The 26,733-nt window shown below is 33.7% G+C and overlaps 1 protein-coding gene across 5 annotated transcripts in view; it reads left to right on the plus strand.

The window, feature by feature from the left end:
- Positions 1-17,268, plus strand: part of Lrrcc1 (leucine rich repeat and coiled-coil centrosomal protein 1) — a 40,903-nt gene extending 23,635 nt beyond the window's left edge. For 4 of the 5 annotated variants that reach the window (XM_015485924.2, XM_015485925.2, XM_048782760.1 and 1 more), the window contains 10 exons: positions 678-882; positions 1,414-1,553; positions 8,318-8,519; positions 10,691-10,876; positions 11,799-11,973; positions 12,993-13,156; positions 13,539-13,747; positions 13,835-13,972; positions 14,285-14,420; positions 16,573-17,268. In XM_015485924.2, coding sequence (XP_015341410.1) covers positions 678-882; positions 1,414-1,553; positions 8,318-8,519; positions 10,691-10,876; positions 11,799-11,973; positions 12,993-13,156; positions 13,539-13,747; positions 13,835-13,972; positions 14,285-14,420; positions 16,573-16,695 — 1,678 coding nt within the window. In that variant the 3' untranslated portion in view covers positions 16,696-17,268. Of the gene's footprint in view, positions 1-677; positions 883-1,413; positions 1,554-8,317; positions 8,520-10,690; positions 10,877-11,798; positions 11,974-12,992; positions 13,157-13,519; positions 13,748-13,834; positions 13,973-14,284; positions 14,421-16,572 lie in introns of those variants that run through there. The other variant, XM_048782759.1, reaches the window with a different exon arrangement.
- Positions 17,269-26,733: the final 9,465 nt, after the last annotated feature.

Consider the following 26,733-nt stretch of genomic DNA (forward strand, 5'->3'; position numbering starts at 1 on the left):
AAAAAAAAAAAAAAAAAAAAAAAAAAAAAAAAAAGAATTCCAATGGAATTCATGTTCTTGGTTTCAGTGGTCCCTGAGAATAGTTCTGTGCTACTCTTTCTCTGAGTTTAGCTATGTGGGTCAATAAATTCTTCCATTTTGTTTTACTAGTTAAGAGTTCTTAACTATAACCAATGGGTTCTAACTGATACAAAGCAAGGATCAATATGTGGTATCTGGGGAGGATACAGAAAAGTCAAAGTTAATTTTCAGGTAGCTATTCATATATCACTTGATGCCACACAGCTTTATAAATATATCTTTTTTTTCTGTGAGATACTGAGTTCCTTTGAAGGCACAGACTATATAACTCTTCTTGCATGCTTTTTAAAAAGTCCACAGCTAGCCTGAATGCATGAAACACATTAGGTATTCAGTAAAGTTTTGCTGTGTAGTAGGAAAGTTTATTTAAGATAAAGTTTCACTAATTTATATAGAGCATTTTCTCTTTGGGCACAGTATTAGTGTTAGGGATAGGGGAAAGGCATATACTGTATTTCAGCCATTTTTTTTTTTAAACTGTAATTACATTTCGAAACATACTTCAAGTCTTTCTACTGTAGTCTTTAATATTGACTACAGTTTTTCTCATTTTCTATGTATAATGTAATTAACTGCTGCTCATAATTTCTGCTTAGGCTAAAGAATATTATTTTTAGAGAGAGAAATGCCAAAGCACAACTCGAAATTATGGTTCACAAACTTCAAAATGAAATTAAAAAACTAACTATTGAATTAATAAAAACAAGAGATCAACAGGAGGATCACATTAGACACTTAAGAACCCTGGAAAAAGCATTAGAAAAAATGGAGAGACAAAAAGGGCAGCAGCAGGCGGCACAGGTATTTCTCTTTTTTAATGTATCAGTGATGTGGATCAATTCATAACTTCTAATCTGTAATAAATTATACTGTATGGTAAACCTAAAAGATATTAGGTAGTTTGCCAAAAAAATGAATTATCAATTTAAATATAGTAATCATGTAGACTTTTGAATTATGTCTAAATTAAGGCTAACTTATACAAAGCAATTACAAGAAAAGGAAATACTGCAGGTAATTAATTAGGCTTGTATTTTGAAGAACTAATATTTAAAAGTTGGGGGGTGGGGGACTTGAAGGAATTTCATTTTCATGGTTTCTGAAAAAAAATTCCCATCAAAATTTGTGATGCAAATAAGCAGTAGTTAATGCCAATATATTTGATGATTGTAAGAATATACTTTGTGTGACTTGTTAATTAATAAACTTTGAAAATAAACTTAGTCACTAGGTCTAATCATTTAAAAGGCACTTTTCTTATGGGAATTGGCATTAAAATAGAAGCATGGGAGATTGTTACCTAGGTACTGTAATTGTGTGCACTTTTCTCAGATAAGGCTTCTCCAAGAGGTGGAAATCAAGGCTGCAGCTGCTGATAGAGAAATAAACTTACTTCGAACTTCCCTTCATCAAGAAAAGGAACAAGTCCAACAACTTCATGAACTTCTGGCATTGAAAGAACAAGAACACAGGTAAATGAAAAATGTATCAGAAAAATATTGACACTTAAAAATAAAAAAAGAAAGCTACCCCCACACCCCCCCGACCCTCCGTATTTAGAGGCAGTGATAGATCATTGGTTAATCTGGCAATATCAGCTCATGGAAAATGCCATGTTTATGTATCCATTAAAATCAGTCCTCTAGAAAGACACCAGGTTCTCTAGTATAAATAAGTTTATATCAAGACTACATAGACAAAAACTGAAGCATACATAGATGAGTTTTGTTACCCTCTGTAAAACTGTGCATATTTGGCAATATATGGTAATATATCATTTACTAGACTTTTTAGGATCAGGCCTGATGGCCACAGAGGTGGCATTCTCTGTATTTAAAGTTATGTTATGAGTAATATGTATGGGTATAAATATGGTGTATACACACACACACACACACATATATACTATATCCCATATTGGTAAGATGCTTGCAATTCAGACCAGCCCTTGCCATCAAAAGTATTGGCACACATCTATGTTTTGGAATCCAAGAAAGAAAAAGTGCAGGAGTAGTTTGTATGAAACAAATATTTAAATAGAAGTTAAAAGATAAGGAATGTCACTTAAATGGATATGTAGATTAAATGAGATAATTGAGAATATATTTTCAAATGCATAACAACTACATACTATTAAAGGAAAAACAACACTATGGATCATTTTATAGATAAGGAAGTTGTAGACTGGTGAAGGATGCATATTTTCCCCTAATTCATTTGATTCTATTTTTAATCTTAGAATACATATTATATATATACATATTATATCATATCCATCTATTTGACTGTCTCCTGGCCACTCAATTTTTACTTCCGTATTCAATGTCTGCACATCTCATTGTCTAGCCATCTTTTCCTTTATTCTACCTATCATTACTTTCACAGTAGTGCAATTTTATAGAGGCAGTAATTTTTATATAGGCTCTTCCTAGAGGAAGCCTAGCTTTGAAATCATGATGATTCTAGAGATGGACATATCCAATAGGCACAGAAAGATGCCCAATAAGAAGTATTTACTGGCTTATCCTACCCATAGCATAAAGAACAACTTATGGAAGTATAATGAAGAGTAATTAATTTGGAGGAAAAGTGAGCTGATAATTGATATGAAATGTGATCACTTTTAAAGCACATTTCATATAATGTTAATTTAAAGGAAGTCAGTCATTAAAGTAATCCAATTCTATGTTTCAGTTCTTATATTCACTTTTTTATTATTTCTAAAATTTTAATTCCAAAATATGCCAAAATTAAAATTTGTTATGTTTACATATTTTTTGTCTTTGTCATTTACTGGTCTCTAAAATATTATGTGCAGATTTTGTAATTTTCCCTCAAAAATTTCTTTGCATAAATCACATGATTTTCAGTGCCTTTGCCTAATAAAAATAATGAGCAAAAGTAAAATGCAAATGACAGGATCTTATGCAACAGTGAATCATTCATATGCCTGATTCCCTTGACTTAAACCTGCTGCTGCCACAGAAGCAAGTATCTGTGTTCTGACAGATTGTTTTAGAGCCCATTGTCTCTTTCAGTTTTTATGGACTTCTTTTACCCCACTCCTCTTTCCACTCCCTCATTTATGATAAAATCATAGTGCTTGGAAGTGCTAATTCTTTTTAAGGATTACCTTTTTTTATTTTATTTATTTGTTTTAATTAGTTACACATGACAATACAATGATCTTGAACATATCATACATTTGAATCAGATGGGGTATAATTTCTCATTTTTCTGAGTATACAGGTTGCAGAATCAGACTTAAAACACAAAGAAATATGCATTTGTAAAATTAAAAATGTAAGTGCTGTGTTATATAGGATGAGTGTTCTTAATGCAAAATTCTAAAATCCAAAAGGGATTTAGATCATTTTGGATTTCATATTTTTAGATTAGGAATTCTAAACTAGTAAAGTCTGAAAATACTCCAAATTGTGAAATACTTTGATACCAGCATGCCCAATAAAGGATACTTCGTGCATCCTTCAGAAAACTGTTTATACATCCTTAAATATCCATAGCAATCCAGTCTATGATGCCTTATTGCAGTATCTACCCAGAAGAGATAACAAGGTGAGTTAATTCATTTTGATATATTTTCTAGTCAGTCCTAAATGCATTCAGAGAAAATAATAATAATAATTTATGGGTAAAATAGTTACTTAGCTGTATGAACAAATGAGCTACACACATTTGCCAACATTTTTTTTTTATATTATAAGGTACAATGGGGGCCTACTCATCCAACATATTCTGACAATTTTTTACTGAAGATGGTCTGACCCTAAGGCAATAAAAAATAAGCCCAAGTAACTGATACTTTTATTTTCATTCAAAAATTGTAACATTCCCATGTAATTATTTATGTGTGTGTGTGTGTGTGTGTGTGTGTGTGTGTATATATATATATATATATATAAGCAAATATGTATACACACTTAGATGTATATATGTGTATGCAAAGGCATGCATATACAAATGCATAAATAAATATGTTATATACATACACATATATTATCCATATATTGTATACACGCAAAATAAATATGAAAATAAAGTCTTCAAATTTGTAATTACTACATCTATTCACTGTAAGAGAAATAGCAATTAGCCTCTCAGGAGCATAATACTGCTGTACTCCATCCCCATCTTTCCGTGTCTCTTTGCCCCCACTGCTGCCTCCCTGCCCCCACATGTTCTTGGCCACCGTCTCCTCTCCAGCCTCCATGGGCTGCAGCCCAGCTGCCCTGCCTGGCCAGCCTCCCTGGCCCCCACTCTGCAGCTCTGAGTTGGCCTCGCTCCCGCCCCCTCTATCCAGTCCTCTGATCTGCTGTAGACTCAGGTTGGGTGCCCAGCTCAGGCCCTGAAGGCTGAAAACAGGCGGCAGCCCCTCAGCCCAGGCAGAGGAGCCCCCATCCCAGGGCATAGGGGTGGGCCGCCTTCCCAGGTATGTGCCTCCATGCAAGGTTGGGACTGAGAGTCAATACCCTCCACCCCCTCCCCGGCGCCCCATGTCTCCCCACCAAAAAAAAAAAAATCCTCTAGCAAGAACTGGTATCTAAAATACAAATTGGTGATTTTACAGTCTGCATTTGAGGAAAGGCTTTGTAACAGTAAAGCTTGTTTTATATTTCTCCAAACTAAACAAAAGTTCACATATATAAAGAAAGCTATTTAATTGACTTCCAAGTAATTTCTTGTTAAATTAATCAGTATTTATTTCTCTGACACAAGGGTCTGTGAACTTTTTCTGTGGAGGGCCACATAGAAAATAATTCAATATATGTATGCCTCTAATCCCAGCAGCTAGGGAGGCTGAGTCAGTAGGACTGTAAGTTCAAAGCCAGCCTCAGCAACTTACCAAGGCCTTGACTCAAAAACAAAATAAGTAAAAAGGGCTGGGGATGTGGCTCAGTGGTTAAGTGTCCCTTGGTTCAATCCCTGGTACCAAAATAAGGAGGAAATAATTCAGACTCTAGTGGCTCCCCACAAGTCCCTTTTGGGTGCCAATTGTCACGTTCCTCTTGACTGAAACACTCAGGGTCACTCCAGGGGAACTGGGCTGCATGAAATAACCACACAGAAACAAATACCTTTTCTTTGGGTCCTGAGATGGCTCCTTTGACCTTAGGGGTTCATGGAAAGAGAGAGAGTGAGGGAGCACATGCTGAACCCTTTTATTGAGGGGAAGCCATTTAGATGAGGCAAGGGGTCAGGTTTCAGGGGGTTGAGCTTCATGATGTCTGCTGTCAGCCGGTTGACTGACATCTAGGAAGGCCACACCCAAAGGCAGAGTAAGAGAGAGGGACACACAAATGGAGTTGCCATGGGGCATTCTATCCCAACAAGGCAAAGGGGTAGTATTACAAAGGAATAGGTGAGTATAGTTAAACTCCATGGGTGACACGCCTACATCTGAAGACACACCCTCAAACTTTCTGGGCTGAGGCAATGTCCAGGTCACTACAAGATGTAGTGACTGGTCAAAGCCTGTCCGCTCTAGGATGGAAGGCGAGAATCATTCAGAGTGGCTCCCCACAGACTTTGCCTCACATTCTTGACTTTGCCTTTTTTGCATAATAGCCATTGACAATAATAAAACAAATGAATGTAGCTGTGGTCTAATAAGAGTTTATTTACAAAGAAAGGGGCAGCAGACCAGATTTGGTCCATGGGGTGTAGCTTCCCAATCCTTGCTATATAGAACACATAATAATTTGAACATTTCCCTCTAGTCCTTACTTGAGTGTCCTAATAGTTGAATTTTGTCATTTCTAAACCTATTTGTTGTTGGTGGGTTTTTTTCGGGGGTCAGGGGGCACGGTTCTAATTAGTTATACATGACAGTAGGATGCATTTTGACACTTCATAAATAAATGGAGTATAACCTCTCATTCTGGTTGTATATGCTTTAGATTTATACCGGTTGTGTAACCATATGCACACAGGGTAATAACGTCTGGTTCATTCCATCATCCTTCCCATTCCCTTCACTCCCCTCTAATCCAGAGTACCTCTATTCTTCCCTACCTCTCCCCGCTTATTGTGAATTAGCATCCGCATATCAGAGAAAACATTTGGCTTTTGGTTCTTTGGGACTAGCTTATTTCACTTAGCATGATATTCTCCAGTTCCATCCATTTACTGGCAAATGCCATAATTTCATTCTTCTTTAAGGCTGAGTAATATTCCCTTGTACATATATACCACAATTTCTTTATCCATTCATCTGTTGAAGGGCACCTAAGTTGGTTCCATAGTTTAGCTATTGTGAGTTGAGTTACTATAAACATACTGCTGCATCACAGTAGTATGCTGTTTTTAAGTCCTTTTGGGTATAAACTGAGGAGTGGGACAGGTGGGTCAAACAGTGGTTTCATTCCAAGTTTTCTGAGGAGTCTCCATACTACTTTCCGTAACGGTTGCATCAATTTGCAGTCCCACCAGCAATGTATGATGTACCTTTTCCCCCACAACCTCACCAACATTTATTATTACTTGTATTCTTGATAATTACCTTTCTGACTAGAGTGAGATGAAATCTTAGAGTGGTTTTGATTTGCATTTATTTGTTGATCAATTGTATTTCTTCTGTGAAGTGACTGTTCAGATCCTTAGCCCAGTTATTTGTTTTTTTGAGTTCTTTATGTATCCTGAAGATTAATGCTCTATTTGAGGTGCATATGGTAAAGATTTTCTCCCATTCTATAGACTCTCTCTTCTTTCTTTTGCTGTGAAGAATCTTTTTAGTTTGATTCCATCCCATTTGTTGATTTATTTGAATGGAATCAAATCAAGAACCCATTTTACTTTTGTACTTATAAACTTTTAATGCTTTAAGTAAACTTTGATACTCTAGGGAAAATTGTCATCATGAGTATGGGAGAGACAGTTAAAAAAATGGGGGAGACATCACAAAAAGCTAGAATTCTATAGTTTTCTTTACAGATGTTTTTAAATTTTCCATTCTTGTCTTTAAAAGCCAAAATTGAAAACAGTGGATTTTGTGTTAAGGTTTGATTTATGCAGAAAATAGTTGAGAATTCTACAGAATGAACTTATATTTTAAAATATAGCGCTAGAGCCAGGCACAGTGGTGCATGCCTATAGTCTCAGCACTTGGGACGATCACTTGAGCCCAAGAATTCAAGACCAGCCTGTGCAATATAATGAGACTCTTGCTCACCCTGCACGGTGTGCATACAGGTAATCCCAGCAGCTCGGGAGGCTGAGACAGGCGGATCACAAGTTCAAAGCCAGCCTAAGCAACTTAGCAAGGCCCTAACCAGCTCAATGAGACCCTGTCTCTAAATAAAATACAAAATAGGGCTGGGGTTGTGGCTCAGTGGCCAAGTTCCCTTGTGTTCAATACCCGGTACCAAAAAATAATAACGCAAATCAAAAGATTTGTAAATATTTTGAAACTTTGACATTTTATTTTAATCTAGTACAAATCAAACTGCATTTAAAATCCAAATGCTGAATTTTCTCTCTGGTATGTGGATGCTAACCCAAAACAGAGTAGGGTGGGGAAGGGAAAAATAGAAATCCATTGGATTAGATGAAGGGAAGGGAGTGGGGAGGGGAATATGGAAGGAAAGAATTAATCGGACATAACTTTCCTAACCTTGTATTTGAATAGACAACCAGGGTAACTCCACATCATGTACAGCCACAAGAATAGGATCCTAAATAGTATAAATTATACTCTGTGTATGTGTAATTTGCCAAAATACATTTTACTGTCATATATAACTGAAAATAACAAGTTAAAAAAGGAAAAACCAAAGTAGAAGATACAGTACAGATGCGAATACACCTAAAGAATTTCAGAAGCCATAGAATGAAGGAACTATTTCAGTGAAGTTAAGATTTGACATACTCGGGTTGGGGTTGTAGCTCAGTGGTAGAGAGCTTGCTTTGCATGCATGAGGCACTGAGTTCGATCCTCAGCACCGCATAAAAATAAATAAATAAAGATATTGTGTCCATCTACAACTAAAAAAATATTTTAAAAAAGATATGACATACTCCTGTTATCCCCTTCACTGAATATACTTATAAGCTTTATGTATTTTTTCTGTACCTATCTGTACCCAATTTCTGTTTTTGAAAGTGAGGATCTGATCTTAACATTACATAATATAGAACATTAAGACCTATTTAAGGACCTTTACAATATTTCTTTTTAAGGGAACAGCATCCTTTGATTTGTATTTGTTTTTCATTCCAGGAAAGAACTTGAAACAAGGGAGTTTTTCAGTGATGCTGAGTTCCAGGATGCCTTAGCTAAAGAAATAGCCAAAGAAGAGAGAAAACATGAACAAGAAATTAAAGAATACCATGATAAAGTTGGTATATTAAACCAGCAATATTTGGATTTAGAAAATGAATTCCGTATTGCTTTAACTGTTGAAGCCAGAAGATTTAAAGAGGTAACAATTGGTATCTAGCTCTTTATTGAAAACACAATCAACAAAATATTGTTTGATAAGAAGACTACATTTTAGAATCCTGGCTCTATGTGCATGCTGGCTTTAGGCTCTTAAATAAATTACATAAATTCTTAGAACCTTCTCACATAAATAATAGCTACACTTAATGAGATTAGAAAAACTTATTAAGATAATAAATAGTGAAGTAAAGATAGCAGGGGATTGGGAATAGGAATGGGAAAATCTGAATTTTCCTCTACCACTGTAGAGCAGGGGTTGACAAAACTAAAGCCCTCGAGCAGAATATGGTCCACTGCCTCTTTTTTTTCTTCTTCTTCTTAATAAAGTTTTATTGGAAAGGAGCCATGCTCATTTGGTTTAATATTATCTGTGGCCACTATCTGGCCCTTTACAGAAAAATTTGGCAACCCCTGCTATAGAGGAACAATCTCATTCCTAAGGTAATCCCACCAATTATATGCTAAATCCTATTTCCTCTTGCCTGCTGAAGAGTATGGCTTCAGCACATCTTCCTTCTCTCTCTCTCACACACACACATCAGCAGTTTTTCCTTCTCTGTTAGACTATTCCCTTCAGCACATACACATTCTATGATTTTTCTTTAAGAAAACTCTCTTGATCCCATTTGGCTATCACTGTGTTTCTGTACTTAGATTTATAACAGAACTTCTTAAATATGTGTTTTTGCTCACGCCGATTTTTCTGCTTCTCTCCCTTCTCACCTACTTTTGTAAGGGTTTTAGTCCTACTGCTGTACTGGCATTGCTGTAGTCAAAGCCATTAGCAACATCCACACTGAAATTCATCTATTTAGTCCTCATTTGATTTGACCTAAGAGCAATATTGGCAGAGTTGATCTCTCCCCCCTTCTCCAGATTCTTTCTTCATTTGGTTACCAGCACACCACATCTCTTGGGTTTCTTGGCTTTCTGTTATTTCTCCTCTTTTCAATCTCTTTTGTTAATTTATCTATTGTTTCCAAAATTTCATTAGAAATGCCCAAGTTTCAATCCTTAACCCTGCTTTTCTAGACACACTCAGACTCTTGGTAAACTCCTCCAGCATCATTTCTTGTATCTCCAAACTAGATCTTTGGCCTGCATTTCAAACTCATAGGTGTAACCACCTATTTAAAATCTCTACTGACTTTTTCTCAAACCTTCTTCAACACTTGTTCTATCTTAATAACATCTCCATCCTTCTAAGGGCTTAGGTCAGAAATTAGAATCATCATTGATTGAGTCCTCTTTGACACTCCATATCCCATCACCACTAAGAAATTCTGTCACCATTATGTTGAAAATACATATAGTCTTTTCTTACCACCTGTTAATGCCAACCTAGTGTGAGTCACATATCTTTCACCTGTATCATTTTAAAGGCCTTTTAATTGATCTTTCTGCTTCTATCCATATCCCTCCTTTCTCTTTACGCTGATCACAGCAGCTGCAATGTTCTATTAAAATGTAAGTTAGATCATGATTCCTCTTCTCAAAGACCTCTATTGTACCTCCAGTTCATTCAGAGTAGTTCATACTTCTTTATAATTTAACTCTCTGATTTCATATCCTAACCATCTTTCCCTTCATCCATGCCACTCCAGTGACATCAGCCTTCATGCTGTTCCTCCAGCATTGCAGGCACATTCCTGCCTAGAACACCTTCTACACATATTTGCATAGTTCTCTTGTTTACCTCCTTCCAAGTCATTGATGCAGTATTACCTTCTCAATGATTATGCCATTTAAAATTGAACCTGCCTCTCCAACATTTCACATCCCTTTAGCTTTCACCCAAGCACATATCATTGAATAAGCTTATTATTATACTGTTAGTCCCTACCCATTAGAATGTAACCTTTACAGAGGCAGAGATGTTAGTCCATTGTATTCATTGATATGTTCCAGTGCCTAGAACAATGACTGGCACACAACAGGCTGGCCCTCAGTAAATAGTTCTCAAATTAATGAATTCTGGTTGTAAATCCACTAATTCCTTGGGTCTTAAATTGAAACAAATTATCTTTGAATTTTATTCTTTTTCTAAAACTCTGATTCTAAAAATGAAACATGGAAGCTGTTTACAGAAGCAAATATTTTTTAATTATTTGGAGAACTGCCATTTATATAAAATGCAATTTTGAAATATAGGTTAAAGATGGTTTTGAAAATGTTGCAACTGAGTTAGCCAAGAGCAAACATGCTCTTATTTGGGCTCAACGGAAAGAAAATGAGTCTTCCTCTTTAATTAAAGATCTGACCTGTATGGTGAAGGAACAAAAAACAAAACTCGCAGAAGTTTCCAAATTAAAACAGGAAACAGCAGCAAATTTACAGGTAAGACTTCATAACATTATAGTTCCCTTCAATTTTTTTATATCATTTTTTTCAACCGTGTTATGATTTTAGAAAGTACACAGAATGAACCTTTCTTTCTTTCTTTTTTTTTTTCTTTTTTTGGTACTAGGTATCCTTAACCACTGAGTCCCACATCCTTAGCCCTTTATATTTTTATTTTGAGACGAGGTCTTGCTGAGTTGCTGAGGCTGACTTTGAACTTGCAATCCTCCTTTCTCAGCCTTCCAAATCACTGGGATTTTAGGCATGCGCCATTGCACCTAGCCTTAAAATGAACTTTTAAATGATAGCAATTATATATTGTGATGTGTATGAAAAAAAAGTATGACTAAGGAGATTAGACTTATGATTTCATATACTGTATTGCTTAGCTTAAAATATATATGTAAAATAAGTGAATTAATTTTAAGAAACATGCTTAATAGGTCCTCATTTGTACAGGTGATACAACAAAAATTAGAATGGTAATGTTCAAATAGTTGAAGTTTGGGAAATACCACTTGCATTTCTGATACTAATATGGTAATGGTAGTGGTGGTGGTACTTTTTAAATATACTTAACCATAACTGTTCCAAGATAACTCAGTTTGGGGGAAATAACTTTTAGAATATTGATTAAAATGCATCATAAGAAATTTTTGAATATTTTGAATATTACAAGTATAGTTTCTCCATAATTTTAGAATTAAATTCACAGTATTAAAAGAAGCAGTCTCTTAAAGTTTGACTTTTTATTTCATGGTTGATATTTATCTTTAGCTAATAAAACAAACTTCTTATATATAATTTGGCAACATTTGGTTGTATTTGCTTAAATAATGTTTTTTCTCTTTGTAAAATGCAAAAAAAAAAAATAAGCACTTAAAATAATCACTTTTTTTTTAAATTTGGGGTTAAACAGAATCAAATCAACACTCTTGAAATTTTGATTGAAGATGACAAGCAGAAGAGTATTCAAATAGAACTTCTCAAGCACGAAAAAGTCCAGCTTATATCTGAGCTAGCAGCCAAGGAATCACTTATTTATGGTTTAAGGACAGAAAGAAAAGTATGGGGACATGAGCTGGCACAACAGGGTAAAATTCTCAAATTTTCAGAGGGAAAATAGTCAATATCTGGGTATTGGAGAGAAAAGGCTGTAACGACCTTGAGATACCAGGAAAAAGGGTGGCATTTTATAGTGAACATATAATGTTTTTATGCTTGTGTAAATTTTGTAATTTTTAAATCAGAATAAAATATCTGTCCTGAAGTATTTATCATTTATCATGGTGAAAACTTCAAAATGCTTTTAGCTCTGATATTTTTTATTGTTTTCTTCCAATATGATTTGGTCATTTTTCTGAACCACGTGTGCTTTTAAAAATAATTACTGTAGGCTGGGGTTGTGGCTCAGAGGTAGAGCGCTCGTCTAGCATGCATGAGGCCCTGGGTTCAATCCTCAGCACCACAAAAAAATAAAATAAAGGTGTTGTGTCTACCTATAACTAAAAAAAAAAATAAATATTATAAAATAATTTTAAAATTATTGTATGATGATTTTAAATTATTTGTATAGTATGCAATTTTTTTATTCAGATGTTTGTAACAATCATACTATTGGCATGCGGAAATATAAAATAGTGCATGATTGAAGACCACTTTAGGTTTAGGTAAATCCTCAATCTCATTCCTTTTCCTGTTACTATAAGACAAGAGATAACATGCTGTTTTATGGTATTTATAGATACCTTTAAAATTATGAACAGTTAGATATTGGTCTTAATGGAGCCATTGGCCATTTGTCTACTCCCTTTAGGAATTTTTAGTATTACTAGGCTTGTTTGAATGCAAGGACATGAATGAAGTAGTACACGTCTGAGTTACTTGTCCTCGATTTTATTCATGATTTTAGATTTGTAAATAGCGTAAGTGTTTAGAAAGCTTTTTGTTCACTTCCCTTTTCCCCTTCATGTTATATTATTGTATGCTTTGTGTTTTTGTTTAATTTTTCTTTATATTTACTATATATTCTACATTGTTAAATAAGATTTTCATAAAATAAAAAGCTTCCAAGGCATGTTACCATTTCTAACTGATGATGTTTGTTTTTAAGGATCCACTCTAGCCCAGAATCGTGGAAAATTAGAGGCTCAAATTGAAAGTTTAACTAGAGAGAATGAATCTCTAAGAAAGGGAAATGAAAGGGATATTGATGCATTAAGAATAAAGTGCAAAATCATCGAAGACCAAACTGAAACCATTACAAAATTAAAAGATGTAAGTTTGACATTTTAGTTTTGAAAAACAGCAAATGGCGGGTTTGAAAATCTGTGGATCATAGCATCCATCCACAAAATAATTTGTCTCAATGATTCCCAACTGTTGTAGAATATAAAACAAATGTCATGTATTTCCTTTATAATATTTGCCCCTTTGTTCTTAAAAGTGCTACCTGATGTTTGTTAACTTGAATTTTAAAGAAAATTCTGCATGGCCTTTAAAGAAACTGGAAATAGTGTTGTAAAATGTTAGGAGTCATAAAAAATTAGCATGTTTAAAATAGCCTTTTAAATGATAATATAAGCCATATCTTATCAGAATATGAAACATTGAATTGAAGATTGGTAAAATGAAGTACAGATTTTTTTTTTTCTTAAAGAGTGTACAAGAAAAAGATGAGCAAATCAGAGCATTAAAAGAAAAAATCACGGAAGTAGAAAAATCTGCTCAAGAACAACTTGATGAAAAATGTGCACAGCTGGATAGTATAATTGAGAAATTGGAAAGACACAATGAAAGAAAGGAAAAACTAAAACAACAGTTGAAAACAAAGGAATTAGAACTTGAAGAAATTAGAAAAGCTTACAGGTATTATACAGTGTTTCTCACAGAAAAAAAAAGTGACTTCATAATTTCATATACCTAACTTACTTTTTAATTTACTTCTCATATTAGTTCACTTAATCAGAAATGGCATGATAAAGGAGAACTTTTATGTCACCTTGAAACGCAAGTAAAAGAAGCAAAAGTAAAATTTGAAAACAAGGAAAAGAAACTTAAAGCTGAAAGAGACAAAAGTATTGAACTACAAAAGTAAGCATTAAGTCCTACAGGATGTGGGGTCTCTTTAAACATAAATACTGAATTGAGATGGATAAAATGTGTTCGACTCAAAGAGGAAATAAAATTTTACCTTGTATATAAATGGAGTTCTAAAATTTGTAAACTTGAAGTTTCTGTAAACAATGTTATTATATAGTTTAATGATCAGTTCTTGTATCAAAATATAAAGTGGTATCAATAACACAGCATATGGAAACCCCTCTCCCCCCAAAAAAAAACACTTGTATACACACCCTCCACATACACACATATATACATAGGGTTTTTCTCACTTTTTTTAAGAGATGCAATGAAAAAGCTTCATTGTCTGGATGATGCCTTTAAGAAACAAGTCGATGCAATTGTTGAAGCTCATCAAGCTGAAATAATACAACTGGAAACTGAAAAGCAGAAATGTATTGATTCTGCAAATTTAAAGGTACTGTAAGTAAAATTCAGTATGATAATCAGTGTTAAATAGTTATCGATAAATAAATTAGATCTTTGGAAATTATAAAGGGAAAAGGTAGCATGTTTTTATGAACTAATAGATAGGGTGTTACCAAAAACTGTCATGATGCCAGGTTTGGTAATACTTTGATTAGTTGTGGGACATAATTCTAATGAAATCAAAATTATAACTTTTTAAAAAAATTTTTATGTATGGTTTCAGTTGTTGATGGACCTTTATTTTATTTATTTATATGCAGTGTTGAGAATCGAACCTAGTGTCTCACACATGCTAGGCAAATGCTTTACCACTGAGCTACAGCCCCAGCCTCCAAAATTGTAAATTTGATCCTTGTGTGTACCTGATCCATGATCCCTGGATGAAAATTTTCATCTCTCTAACCAATCAATTCCTTTGTCTATACTAGGTGAGGAGAGAACTTTGAAAAAAATTCTCAAAAAGTACTTTATTCATTATATTCATTATAGTTCAAAACTTATCAGCCTTATCATCTTGAAGGTTGATAAAAGAATAAGTTTCAGGTGATGCTAAATCAAAAGCAAACATTAGAAGCACCTTTGAAGGTTTTAATACTACTCATTCATGAGCCTTCCCTCAAGATTTTTATACCTTGACTGGAGGCTCAGGTATTTTTAAAATTCCACAGCTGATTCTGGTATGACCCCTGTGCAAGATCCAATAGAGTCAACTTTGAATCTCCATTTGTCCTTAATTTTGAGTGGTAATAAGAAACTAAATTGTTTGGATGGCTCACACCTGCTGAGGAAGGAGAATCACAAGTTCTAGGCTAGCTTCAACTTATTGAGGCCCTAAGCGACTTAGTGAGACCCTGTCTCTAAATAAAATTTTAAAAGGACTGGGGATGTGGCTTAGTGGTTAAGTGCCCCTGAGTTCAATCCTCAAAACAAATAAAGAAAGAAACTAAGGTGTCCAAGACTAGAAATTTAAAAATGAGCAACTGGAAAAGAAGTAACAGAAGGCAAAGTAATGCTCTATCTAGGATATAATTTAAAGTTGTGGCTTCAAGCGAAATAACCTCATAACTCCATGCAAACAGAAAGAGATCTTTGGAAGTAATCTCAATGAATAAAAATAACTACAAAATTCAGTTATTTCAAATCGACAGATATTTCAGGTCTTTTATTTAACATCTACCAAGTATTAAGCTAGAGTATGTCGGGTAATTCTGAATAAAATATATAAGATTAGGGCCTTAACTTAAAGGAAAATACTGAGTTCAGTGTTGGACCTTCAGCCAGTAAGGTCAGTAGCATTAAAGGAAGGAAGGAATTCATTTAAAAAAAGGAGTTGGAGAAACAGAACCACAGCTTAAATGTAATAATCAGGTATGGGGCCGGCGGGGGCGGGGGGGGGGCAGGCAAGTAGTATTCAGAATCACATAGAGCTGACAGTTAAAAACCATGGAAAAGAGATTAGGAAATGTGTATTGGGGTTAGGAAAAATAGAAAAGTATGGTCATATTGGTGTATCAAGAATGTTATAGAAGAATGTTTCAAGCAGAAGTTAACAGTGTCAGATACAGAGGACCTAGGGAAATGTAAGTTAGGAATAAATTATAAAATGATCTCTTAAAAATGATAATATGGAACCATCAATAGCACTTTCAGAAATGCAGTAGGGACTACATTAAAAAGGTTTCTTTGGGGAGGAAGGTTATTTCAAGGTTTTGAAAATTTTGAAGGTTTTGAAGATCTATGAGGAAATGTTTTTTAAGTTGAACATAAGACTGAACATATATAGGCCACACATGATAGTAGAAGGAATAAGTCGGAAAACTCTGCCCACACTGTGGTACACAGAGACTGTACAACCTTAAAGAAATTCTCTATGCTCCAAAATAGAGTTTAAATATATTACCATGTCTTTTCCACAAGGACTTTATGAGAACTAAATCAATATATATGAAAGTACTTTTTATACTATACAAACATTGTATTTTCCCTAATAACATTTGAATAAGTTATATTTTACCAATCTTATTAAATGAGTCACAAATTACAAAATACATAATAAGTTGTTGACTTTTTTCTTTCAGAATGCATTTAACGTATGTTTTCTTTAGGAAATTAAAAAAAGTAAAGTTTACATGTTGATTTAGGTGCATCAAGTTGAAGAAGAAATGCGTGAACTTCTGGAAGAAACATGCAAGAACAAAAAAGCAATGGAAGAAAAAATTAAGCAACTTGCTTGTGCTCTGAATGAAATTCAACAAGATATGTGATGGTTCTGAGAACGAATTTAATTGAAATGGACCGGTAGACCTATTGTAAAAATGATTAAATATTGTAAGAGTAGTAACTGCTATGACTTTGAAATGTCTCTTTCTACACATTTCATTTTGAATATATTTTTAAAAGACTTTTGATCAAATATTAATTGTATATGTAGGTTTTTATAATAAATTGTTGATAATTATGTGTATTAGAAAACCTATTATGATAACTAGACTTACAACACTTTGTTGTTTCTGTGCTATACATTGTTTGGTAATTACATGTTTGCCTACAGATTTGTAAATGAAGATTAGTATTTTGACTATATGAGGGAAAATATTTTAATCATTGTTGTTAACATTCTGTGTTAATGAAGAATTATATTTATTGGTTATCCTTTAGTTGATGTAGCTCCATTCTTTTAAAATGCTTATAAGATGTAGCCAAGAAATATTTGAAATTTGTATGATAAAAGATGTGGCATTCTTAAAGCATATGTAGCCATCTCCACATCACACCTACTACCACTATTTATAATGCATATGACTTTTCATTAAAGATTGCATTTAAGGTTTTATTAATATTGTCTGTTCCAGAAGAAGAGCACTACTTTTCATGCTCATTCTCCATTTTAGTCACTGTATAAGAAGAGAGTTTTGATTTTGCAACTGGAAACACTCAGATCATTAATTGTTATTTTATTCTTGTCACCTCTTAATGCTGTGTATGCAGAATGAACTCCTGAGTGCTATGCCCTTATATTTCTGAAAGGAAACAAAATATAATGCCACATTTTTAAAACTAATATGAATAGTAAACTAAGTTTGAAAAAATAAATGAAATAGAAAAAAATCAAATGTTTCTTAAGGAGACAGTCCCATTTCATTATAGGTAAGCTTTATACTAAAATCTGAAACAACAGAAGACAGACCAGTACAAATAATGAGAGTCTAAGACAGGAGATTAAAAAAAAAACAACAACAACTTGGGAAAATCTTGAAAAGAGCAAACTGATTCATCTGAAAGAGGATCAACAGTAACAGCTGACATCAAAAATAATGCAGGCTAGAAGGCAGTGAATCATGTATTTGATGTGATGGAAGAAAAGGAACTATCAACCAAAACTTCAAAATAAATGCCAAATGAAAACATGCCTAGATTCTAATTAACACCTAGAAAGTAACATTGCTAGCCAACTTGCTTTAAGAGAATTGCTAAAGAAAACCCAAAAGGCTGAAAGGAAGTTATACAAGACAATAACAAATCCACTGAAAGACTTGAGGATTATAAAAATAAATATTTTTTATATAAAAGACTAATTAGACGACATGTAAAGTGGTTTGTAACAAAATAGTTTAAATTTGGGGTAAGGAAATTAAAAATTATATAGTTATTGTATTTTTTTCAGATTATATGAGTATTATGCTAAAGATGACTTGTAATGCATATTGTAATTACTTGGGTAGTGGCTGAGGAAGCCACAAAAATACAGTTAAAAAATCACATCCCCTTCTGGAATGTGAACACAAGAAGCTTTGCAGACCTGCTTCCCAGCAAAACAGCCATATCTACAGAAAAATAAAACAACCACTTAAAATTGTCCTAATGGCATACAACAAAACAAAAATTTGGATCATTACAAACAAGATCTAAAATTCAAGAAATTTAAAATATACAGAATAGTCAAAATAACCTTTAAAGAAGAAGAAAGTTGGAGCACTCACTCTTCCTGATTTTAAAACAACTGGAAAACTAATAAACCGGATGTTGCTGATCTAGGGATAGACATGTAGATGAATGGAATAGAATTGAAAGATCAGAGATAATCCCTCACATTTATGATTAATTGAATTTTGACAAGGGTAACAAAATTTAATAGTGGCTAACATAAATGCCACTGAGAATATCAGATATTTCACATACAAAAGAATGAATTGAAACCTTACCTTATACAAATATCACCTCACAACGGACCAAAGACCAAAATATGAGGTAAAACTCTTCGAAGAAAACAGGTGTAAATATTGTGACTGTATTAAGCAATTATTTCCTAGTTTTTTACAACAAAAGCCCAAACAACCAAAGAAAAACATGTATGAATTTCATGAAAATTAAAGACTTGTGCTTCTAAAAATACTATCTACAAGCAATAAAAAAATAACCTATAGGGTACTAAATTGTGAATCATGTTTGATAAGGTACCTATCTCTAGAACTTTTAAAGAACTCTTACTGAAGAGTAAATGATAAACAGCCCCATTAAACCAATCAAAGTTTCTTACAGAATTTGAAAAAAAAAAATCTGAAACTTAACAGAATCTCAAGGGATCCCAAATAGCAAAAGCAATCTTGGAAAAAAAAATAATAAGCTACAGTAATCATGATAAGAGTGGTACCAACATAAAGACAGAAAATAGACCACTGACATGGAATAAAAGCCAAAAATAAAGATATATGTGGCCAAATGATTTTCAGCAAGTGTACCAAAACCATTCAGTGAGAAAGATCTTTCAACAAATAGTATGGAGAAAACTAAAAAGCCACATGCAATAGAATGAAATCATATCTTTATGCTATATACAAAAATAAAGGGGATCAAAGACCCAAATGTAAGAGATAAAATTATGAAACTCTTAAAAGAAAACTTCAGAGAAAAACTTTGTGACATAGAATATAGCAATGGTTTCTTGAATATGAAAAACATAAGTAGCAAAAGATAAAATAGACAAATTGGATTTCATTAAAATTGGGGAAAGTTTTTGAAAATCATCTGATATGTTAATATTCAGAATGGATAAAGAACTAAAATTAGGGCTGGGGTTGTGGCTCAGTGGTAGAGTGCTCACCTAGCATGCATGAGGCACTGGGTTCGATCCACAGCATCACATAAATATAAAGATACTGTGTTAACCTAAAACTAAGAAATAAATATTTTAAAAAATAACTAAAAATAAAACAATGAAGCAAATAGCCCAATTAAAAGATGAGCAAAAAAACTTGAATAGACATTCTCCCAAAGAAGGTAGCAAATGTCCAACATGAAAAAAATGTTCAATATCATTAATCATTAAGGAAATGAAATGAAGTCACAATAAGAAGCACCTCAGACCCATGAGAGAGAACGAGAGGATGGGGAGGAAAGAAGTGTTTACAAGGAAGGAAAAATTGGAACCCTTATGCACTGTTGCTAAGAACGTAGAGTGGTACAGCAAGTGCAGCAGTTCCTCAGAAAATTTAAGATAGATTTACTATATGATCCAGTAATTCCAATTCTGAGTTTATATCCAACCGAACTGAAAGCAGGGTCTCAAACATACTTACTCGGATATTAACAATAGCATTATTCATGATAACTGAAAGGTGAAAGTGACCCAAATGTCCATTGATAGATGAACAGAAACAAAATATGATGTGTATATGTACAATGGAATATTCATCAGCCTTAAAAAAAAGAAGGGAATTCTCACATTCCACATCATGGATAAATGCTGTGTGAAATAAGCCAGGTACAAAATGATTACACTTATATGGGGTACTTAAAAGATATATTTGTAGAGACAGAAAGTAAGCTGGGTGTGGTGGCAATAAGCAACTCAGTGAGACCCTGTCTCTAAATAAAAATACAAAATAGGGCTGGGGATATGGCTCAGAGGGTGAGTGCCCCTGAATTCAATCCCCAGTAACCCCCCCCCAAAAAAAAAGAGATAGTAAATTTTATGTGTATTGTACCACAATTTAAAATAAAAATTTTGAAAAAATATTTAAAACTCCAACACAACAACAGCAAAACTAAGCAAAGGAGTCTGAACAGACATCCAGATAATGAAATACAAATGGCCAATAAGCATGTGAAAGGTTGCTCAACAACATTAATTATTAAAGAAAAGCAAATCAAAAAATCACAAGATAACACTTCTCATAAATTAGGATGGCTATAATTTAAAGATAGGCAATAAGAAGTGTTGGCAAGGATCTGAAGCAATGTGAACCCTCACACACTGCTGGCAGGAATGTAAAATGATACAAGAACTTTAGAGAACCATCTGGCAGTCCTTCAGATAGCTAAACATAGGGTTTTCATATGACCAATAATTCCATTCCTAAGTATATACCTAAGAGAAATGAGATTTGGGGTTTTGTTATTGCAGTATAATCTAGCCCACATAATTCTATATTGACATGTCATTTTTGGTACTATTCCAAATCTCAAATAACTAAAATATTGCTGTATCTTCTTCAGGTTAAGAAAGTGTGTTTATCAACTTGGCCATGCCAAGTTGACATTATGTGTGTTCTTCCTGTCCTTTTTCTCCTTTGGTATTCAAGTCTATGTGACACATGAATTTTAATGACAGCCGACAATGAGTTCAATTTTTAGCTGAACCTAATACTCCAATTTTTTAAAATCTTAACCCATTTATTCATATTAGCCATCACCCATAATTATATAAGAAGCTGGGATTTCTTGTGGCCGCTTTCAGTAGTATTCTCTATTGTTGTTTACTCACCCTATTGGAGGAAATGAGTATTTCCTTATTTCATGTGGATATGTACAAATGAGGGTACAAGTTAGCTGTTCTGTGGAAATTGTGCAGTCAATACCAGACAGACCCATTCATAAGTCAGGTTTTCTTTCTGTTGGTGAACTCAGAATATAGTTGACCCCAATTTGTTTTCTTTCTTTCTTTCTTTCTTTCTTTCTTTCTTTTCTTTTCTTTTCTTTTCTTTTCTTTTCTTTTCTTTTCTTTTCTTTTCTCTCTCTCTCTCTCTCTCTCTCTCTTTTCTTTGGTAGTGCTGGGGATTGAACCTAGAGTCCTTGTGCATGCTAGGCAAGTATACCAACTGAGCTATACCCCTGAGCACCCCAAATTTGTTAATGCAGGTGATACAGTATGAAGTGTTGACTGAAGTAGCAAATACTCCATGAAGCTTATTTAATCATTATTAATAATTAAATGGTAATAATTATGTAAACTTGAATGTATGATTTCTACTTGGTGACAGTCGTGACTTCTTTGAGAAGGAGGTACAGAAAGCCCTCAATTCATAATAGGCAATTCAGGTCATTTTGTGTGATAGAGAAATTGACATTATATTGACCCATTCTGTGTGTGTTGGGAGATAGATTTGCCTAGAAATTGTTCAAGATACCAGGGATTTTACAACTCATTTAGCTTCCTGGATCATAGGGTCTCTGAAGAAGGGGTTGCTTACTCAGAAACATATCCTTGAATCCAAAACCTTGATTTAAAATTTCCTCAATTCAAACTCACTATAATGACTTCCAGATTATATACTATATTGTGTACTTAGGTTCTAATGCATGAATCCTTGGGCCAACTTATATACTAGTGTACATCCAACTCATCAAATTTCTAAAGCCAAGTTATGCCCTTTCTGAGATTGCTGAGCTGCTTCAGGGTTAGGATGTTAAATATGGAGATTCTACTTTAATATTCTAGAGGGTAATTTAAAAAGATATTCTACCTGCTCTCATCCATTGGAATCCAAATATGCTCATTCACATGCCAGATGCTGAGTTTTTTTTTTTTTTTTTAAGGATAACAATTTATCCTTAAAAAAAGGATAAATTTTTTTTTTTTTTTGTACAGGTATTAGGAAACACATAAAACATTCTCACTGCTGGAAAGAATTGTTGAATCCGGCAGATGGGCACCCACCCACAAAGCAAAACAAATACATATGTCCTGGAACACAGGCCTGAACCAAGTAAAACCTCCCTGATCTTACCCCAGGGTCTAGTTGAGGATATGCTCAGGCCCTGAAGAGATGGTGAGAATTCTTCCTCTAGTGGGCACCTTTTATTTGGTTTATATGCACAGTGAGAATGAATTATAGGTGCATCCATCTGTGGAGTCTTATTCAAGACTTACCAAATCAAAACACTCTTTTCCCACAGCAATTTACTGCACTAGTTTCCCTCCAATAAGGGGCTGCTCTGCAATTTTCTACCATGACTCTTACCAGGTTTGGGAAGGGCTAAACTTAAGTTGTTACATATGTAGTTAGACTGAGTTTTTTTCTTATCTTCCTTCAAGAACTGTACAAACTATAGTCTGCTCATGTACATATCCATCTAAGCAAGCATGTGAGTTATAAATGAAGTTGGATGTTTTCCCCCATTTTATCAAACTCTTCGAATAAGTATGCTTTCATTTAAACCTAAATAAATGGTTCCTTCTACAACCATGAAAATTTGTGGCCTAGGTTCAGTAACAAAAAAGTCTCTGAAATCTTTCTAGGATTTTAATTGCAGCCTGGCAGTATTGGCTATAGTAGATAATTTCTTTCAACACATTTCGTGGTTCTATGATCCTTCCTCTCCCCCTTCCTCTCATAGTTCCACTTGAACTCTTCCAACTGCCATTGCTTTCAGTGGGTTATCTTATTTTTGTTAGACAGTTTTTTGTTTTTATCTACTACTACTGTATTTATTGGTAATGCATCTCTTATTTTAAATTCTGTTCACTTGAGACATCTTATTGAGATTAGGGTATGGTGGAAGATCTTGAGGATCTGCCTTTATCACTTCTTTCCATTGGTTTTAAACCTTTGGTGGTGGGAGGGAGCTTCTTGATTGGCAGATTTAACTATCTTCCTCTCCTTTTCTTTGCTCCCTCCCTCCCTCCTTCCTTCCTTCCATAATGAGGACTTGGTTTGTACTTTAAAATCAACAAAAACCTTCCCTAGCTGTGCTGGCATGCCTCACCTATTATTTTGTGAACATTATTGAACCTATGAAATCTGTGGCTGATCTTTTAAGGATATAATCCACATAAAGATTCTGAATTTTCAGAACCAAACCTTTGTGGTGAACATTTGTCTAAAGTCTATAATAATAAAATTGTTTTCTTTTTGTCAGCTAAAGGTCAATAACTGTTTGCCAAATCAACTAATTATGATGCTGAACAAAAATCATTATGCATCATTCGTTCTTTCACAATTTTTGCCATAATTGCATATTACATACATATTACAGACTATTGGCTTCTTATAAGTTTTCCTAAAATTGACTTACTTTTAAACATTAAATAACTTTTAGCTACAATTTAAACATAGATGGTCACTATTTAATGTTCTAGTTATGTGTAATTTTCCTAATCCATATTAATTATACAAGTATTAAAACAAAAAAAAGTTTTACACTCAGCTCAAATTGTTCTGTATAACATTAGCAGTAAATATACCATAGATTAGAGAAGACAGATAAATTATTGAGTGTTTTACTCACTGAGGAAAGATTCCAAGGGTGAAAGGTGGTATTTCTGTTCTTTTGTTTAAAAAAAAATGTTTTTACATGGCAGTTTTCCTCCAGTAATTCTAAAAACATGTTATTTGGTAATGGACATACCTAATGTGGCTCAGTGGAATCACATCCCTCAATGAATTTGAATTTTTGCTAAGAAATTATCTAATATTTTTATAAATAGACTATATATATCATTATATAAATATACTTTATAAATAAAAGTTTGTTAAAGTAGAGCAAGATCAATTGGTACTTTTGTGTTTAATTCTCAGATGCTTCTTAGCATACCTTGAGAGTTTCATTATCCATTGTAGGGATGTAGGCTTCCTACATAAAGAATGGAATGGTATGGATACTGTATAGTAGTGACAAATTATCTTTTTTGACTACAAAGCTTTTGACTTAGAACCACCAAAGAGAGTTGACGTAGAGTCTTATGTGCATCTGAAGTACTATGTATAAGTTTGTGTTCCTAACTGGGGAATGCATAGTAAACAGGAGGTCTTTATGTGGTAGCTCATTATCTGGACAAGCATTCATCTTATGCTTTGATGGTGTAGTGATAACTTTTATCTACTAAAATCTCAAAAGAAATGGTAGTATCAAAGGTGTTTATAGTGGGAGAGTTGCCTGGAAACTTGGTTTTCCAAGAAGGTGTTAATGATATGCAGCTTTGGTAAATCTTTGACCATAATTTGCCTTTCTATTTTATCTACAAGAGTAGACAGACAGAAGGTTGTTGGAGCATAAATAAACTTTCCAGTGTATCCTAGTTGAATTATATTTTTTTGTTACAACAAACTTGGATTTATTATTTCTATATTGAAATTTCTGTGGTTTCTACACCTAAAGTTCAGAACCCACATTCCAGATCACAAGCATTAACCTACTGAAGGTGAGAATTAAAATTCTCATAACCTTCTCCAGAACTTTTGAAAAAATGTGTTCCTTTAAATATCATATCATTTTGATATATGTGCTTTTTTTGTAAGTTGCTTTGACAAGGCAATAGGAAGAGTCAAAATCAGTAAATATGACTTAAAAATCTCTGATGTGTGCAAATTGTATTTTTATGTATGTTTGAATAAGCTGGATCTCCTGTTTGTAGTTACAGGATACCAACCTCTGAAGACAAGGTCTTTGAATCATGTAGCATATTGCTCTACAATGCATGTAGTGAGTGAACAAAAATAATGCTATTTATCATAAGAGAATTCATAATCATCTTGAAACATATCCCTTTATTTTTTTTTAAACCCAGACAGTGTAAAAGACAAATGTTGGTGTGTTAGAAGGTTTTGAAAGGAAAAACACAAAGTCAAATTTTATTTTAGAACAGATTACAGCCATAGGATAGTAGGCTGATGTAAGTAGTCTTTTGATGGAGGTTTGTTTAGTTCATTGGAGATCTGAGTTGAAAGTTCCAACTGAGCACAACCATTAAATAGGCTAACACATTTAAAAATCAGTCTGCCAATATCCACAAATAAATAGTGTGATTGACTTTTCTTATATATGGACCACTATGACAAAACCATACATATTTTTAATTGATCCCGGACACTGTGAAAATGATATATGTGAAATTCCTAAATCCAACAAACTATCTGGTCTAATAAATCATTTTGTTGATTTAAAAATACGTAAGTCTCCTAACTTCACCCACATCCTGAACTAGCTAAGGAGTTACACTAGTATAAAAATAATGAACATTTAATCAGAAATATATAAATATTATTATAGATCACAGTGTCTGCCCTACTAATCTAGTGAATTAAATCTGAATTTAATAAAGAATTATTGTCATGCATTTATTAACCCATAGGCCAATGGCATATACTTAGTTCAACTGGACTACTATAGTATAAAAATATATGACCTACAGCTTGCTGTTAAAACATGAAGAATTCTTATGCCATTGTCAGAAATGACACAAATAACTGATAAACTTTTGAGAACTGTCTCTTTTAGAGTCAAAAGGATAAAGAAATAAGAGTCAGATTAATATATTACAAAAGTGTCCAACAGCATTTTCTTAAAGGTTATTAGTATTCTGATTTTTTAAAATTATATTAAATAATTTTATTAACAGAAATTTCAAAAAGATCCAGCAACATTTAAAAAGCTTCTGCATTATCAATCTCTATCTTCAGCAGTTTTAGGAAGCAGATGTTTTTGATGATGCTACAAAGTGCTTCCCAAAGAATGACTATATACTGTGCATAAACTGAAAGTATGAAAAATGCAGATTCCCACATCATATTCTCATATCAAATGCTAATTTGTATTTAAGAATATGCATTTGTAGGTCAGGGTTGTGGCTCAGTGTAGAGTAATTGCCTATCATGTGTGAGGCACTGGGTTCGATTCTCAGCACTGCATTTATTTATTTATTTTTTTAAAGCTTAATCTTCTTACCATCTTTGATTTTTTTTTTATTTTTTAATTTTTTATTGTGGGTTGTTCAAAACATTACAAATTTCTTGACATATCATATTCGACACTTTGATTCAAGTGGGTTATGAACTCCCACCTTCACCCCATACATAGATTGCAGAATCACATCAGTTACACATCCATTGATTTACAAATTGCCATACTAGTGTCTGTTGTGCTCCGCTGCCTTTCCCATCCTCCACCCTCCCCTCCTCTCTCTCTACCTCCTCCACTGTATAACCCTGAGGGTCTCCTTCCATTACCATGCAATTTCCCTTCTCTCTCCCTTTCCCTCCCACCTCTCATCCCTGTTAAATGTTAATCTTCTTCTCCTGCTCTTC

Source organism: Marmota marmota, unplaced genomic scaffold (genome assembly GCF_001458135.2).
Source record: "Marmota marmota marmota unplaced genomic scaffold, marMar, whole genome shotgun sequence".
Lineage (NCBI taxonomy): Eukaryota > Metazoa > Chordata > Mammalia > Rodentia > Sciuridae > Marmota > Marmota marmota.